The sequence below is a fragment of the Carlito syrichta genome, unplaced genomic scaffold (assembly GCF_000164805.1).
Source record: "Carlito syrichta isolate Samal-C Ts95f unplaced genomic scaffold, Tarsius_syrichta-2.0.1 Scaffold313059, whole genome shotgun sequence".
Taxonomy (NCBI): domain Eukaryota; kingdom Metazoa; phylum Chordata; class Mammalia; order Primates; family Tarsiidae; genus Carlito; species Carlito syrichta.
In genome coordinates this window covers 33,308-36,936 of record NW_007257155.1, presented here as the reverse complement: position 1 = coordinate 36,936, position 3,629 = coordinate 33,308, and the positions used below count along the sequence as shown (strand labels likewise).

Here is a 3,629-nt window from a genome sequence, read left to right as displayed (position 1 = left end):
TTCCGGCTACTTGGAAGGCTGAGGTGGAAGGATCGCCGGAGCCCAGCACTGCAGTCTGGGTGACAGAGTGAGACTCCAAAAAATAAAAATAAAAAAGAAAATATTTTCTCTTTATATCTTTATTCTATAAGCTGTTTCTATGTTTAAAATTTTTATTTATTTCTTTATTTTTTACTTAGTATGTTTTTTTTGTTAGAAACTAAGACATGGCTGGGCCATGTCTCCTGGCTTTGGCCCCCTCCTCTATCTTGGAGAAGTGAATGTCCTCTTTCTCTCTCTCTCTATTTACTTTTTTTTTTTTTTGAGTTGTAGTCTCACTGTTGCCAAGACTGGAGTGCAATGGCTGCTCCCGGCCACCGTAGCCTCGACCTGCTGGGCTCCGGCGATCCTTCCGCCTCAGCCTTCCAAGTAGCTAGAACTACAGGCGCACGCTACCACACCCGGCTAATTTTTTTGATTTATTGCAGAGATGAGGTCTCGCCTGCCCAGGCGGGTCTCGAACCCGCAGGCTCAGGCAATCCCTTCACCTCAGCCTCCCAATCTATTTACTTTTTAAATAAACTATTTTTTCCTAATCTGAAAAAAAAGAACTAAGACACAAACACACACATGAACCTAGGCCTACATAGGGTCAGGATCATCAATATCTCTGGCTTCCACTTTCACATCTTGTCTGACTAGAAGATCTTTAGGAAAAATAACATGCATCGAGCTGTCATCTTCTATGATGACAATGCCTTCTTCTGGAATACCTCCCTACAGGACCTGCCTGAGATTGTTTTACCATTGACACACACTCTTTCTCTCTCTCTTTATATATATATATATAAATGACAACAAAAAATAGCATACTGAATACATAAACCGGTAATATGGCCATTTATTACCATACATAATTATATGTGATAGACTTTTATATGATTCACAGAGCAGTAGGTTTGTTTACACCAGCATCACCACAAATACGTGAGTAACGCGTTGTGCTATGTTGAATGGCTTCGATGTCACTAGGCAATAGGAATTTTTCAGTTTCATTATAATCTCTTGGGACCGCTGTCATATATGCGTTCCTTCATTGACCGAAATGTCATTATGCAGTGTAAGATTGTATAAAGCATTAATCCTAATTGCAAGATATTTTTGGCTAAAATAGTGCTTCTGTGAAGTATCAATTTTAATGATGTGTTTTAGTTATGTATAGTTGGCAGGATATTTTTAATGACAGTTGGCAGTAATTGTTGGTGAGTGCTCAGGACAGTAAAACTAAATGTGTAACTGACTTTTCCTTCAGACTAAAAAATACATCCCAGAGCTATAACAAATCAAGTTTCAATAATTTGGTGTTGAAGTTGTCAGAGCCCACTTTTCTTCCTGTTTGGACGACCATATAACCCCAAATCCCCAGTATGATCCTCTTATTGGGAATTTATACACACTGATGACACAGCTGCAGGTGTGTGCAAAGAAATGGAATGTAAAGATTTTTCTTTAACTGGTGAACGTATCGAAATGCCAGTGGAGACAGCTGTGATGAATTTCGATTAAAGATCTGCTATTTCATCAGGTAAATATACTCACAAATTTAATTTCTTGTAGTTTCTCATGCTGGAATTGTTGACAATTTCCTTTTCCCCAAGCAACAGACCTAGTCTGTCAACAGAATCTGGGTAACCAGATACTCCTTTTACCAACTTTGTTAAAACTGGCCATCCTCTGTTGAGGGGGGAGGACTTTATCTTTTGGATTAGAGATTAAGTTGTGATAAATGTGATTAAGAAATGAAACTAGCTCTTAGAAAGGGTGAATTCATTTTCTTCAACTCCCTCACCACATGCATTCCCACCTACTTGCCATGACTGGGGTCAGGGTTTCCTCTCAAGTGTGGTTCTAGAGAGAATCAGAAAGAGAGGCCAACTAAGGATAGAAGTGGTTTTTGATTGAAGGAGGGCAGAGACTCAGTGTGATGGGTAGGAGACAGGAGACAGCTAATTTGAAGTAAGTCCTGATTTCAATGTTAAATGTAGTCTGAAAAATGGTACAGTAGTTTCCATAGGTTTTTGAAATCTTCCAGAGGTCAAAAATATTTGACATAGGCCTGGCATAGTGGCTCACGCCTGTAATTTCAGGGCTTTGAGGCTGAGGTGGGAGGATCGCTTGAGACAAACCTGGGCAACATAGTGAGACCCCATCTCTCAAAAAAAAAAAAAAATAGCCAGGCATGATGGCACATGCCTATAGTCCCAGTTTCTTGGGAGACTGAGGCAGGAAGATCACTTGGGCCCAGGAGTTGGAGACTGCAATGAGCCATAATCATGCTACCATACCCTAGCCTGGGCAATGGAGTGAGACTGTTTCTAAAAAATAAAATAAAATAAAATGCTTGATGCTTTTCAGGTACTGGATTCTGAAGTTCCTGCAGAGTTTAATTTGGACCTTGGTTTGATCCGTATGACTGAGGAATTCCGAGAAGTAGCTAGTCAACTGGGATATGAAAAACACATCAGCCTCATTGACATATCCAGCATGTAAGAGTGGCACAAAATCTTTGAAACTTGCAGAGTCTGCTGCTTTGGGGAGAGAATAGTAGTGACACTGCTTGTCCTGAATCTCTACCATTCCCCAATTAGGGTTTGCTTCTGCAACGAAAGCCTTGCTGCAGTGAGCATAGCTGTATTGGACACAATTCACCTCTTCAAGCTGTAGTTTCTTTATTTGTGAAATGGGACGGTATCTTTCTCTTGGGATTGCTATGAACATAGATAGCATGGGAAAATATCTGGCACTTGATAGATGCTCAGTACTTAGTTACTGAATCTGAATCTAATTAATGGCTCCAATGGCTTTGCTATTCAAAGTGTGGTCTGTGGCTCAGCAGAATTGGCATCACTTGGGAGCTCATTAGAAATGCAGGCCCTTGGGGCTTCTCCACCCTTGCTGCATTGGAATTTGCACCTTAAAGATTTCCAGGTGGCTAGACTGTGTAGTTCATGCCTGTAATCCCAGTGCTTTGGGAGGCTGAGATGGGAAGATCACTTGAGCCCAGGAACGCGAGACCAACCTGGGCAACATAGCAAGATACTGACTCTACAAAAAATAAGATAAAATAAAGATTCGCAGCCAGGCTGGGTGGCTCAGCCTGTAATCCCAGCACTTTGGGAGGCCAAGGCTAGTGGATTTCCTGAGCCTGCAGGTCCCAGACCAGCCTGACAACTTGACGAGACCTCATCACTACAATAAATAAAAAATTAGCTGGGCCAGGCTCGGCGGCTCAGCCTGTAATCCCGCGCCTTTGGGAGGCTGAGGTGAGTGGATTGCCTGAGCCCGCGGGTTCAAGACCCGCCTGGGCAGCAAGACCTCATCTCTACAATAAATCAAAAAATCAGCCGGGCATGATAGCGCACACCTGTAATTCTGGCTACTTGGAAGGCTGAGGCAGAAGGGTTGCCGGAGCCCAGCAGGTCGAGGCTGCGGTGGCCGGGAGCGGCCACTGCACTCCAGTCTGGGCGACAGAGTGAGATTCCAACTCAAAAAAAAAAAAAATTAGCTGGGTGTGGTAGCGCACGCCTGTTGTTCCAGCTACTTGGAAGGCTGAGGTGGAAGGATCGCCGGAGCCCAGCAGGTTGAGGCTG

General features: G+C 43.1%; 1 protein-coding gene across 1 annotated transcript in view; it reads left to right on the top strand.

Moving 5' to 3' along the window:
* LOC103272652 (ras guanyl-releasing protein 3-like) overlaps nucleotides 1–3,629 on the top strand; it is a 79,739-nt gene that overhangs the window by 50,872 nt on the left and 25,238 nt on the right. Inside the window, 3 exon segments of the mRNA XM_021718611.1 lie at nucleotides 1,502–1,564; nucleotides 2,395–2,408; nucleotides 2,411–2,525. Coding sequence (XP_021574286.1) covers nucleotides 1,502–1,564; nucleotides 2,395–2,408; nucleotides 2,411–2,525 — 192 coding nt within the window.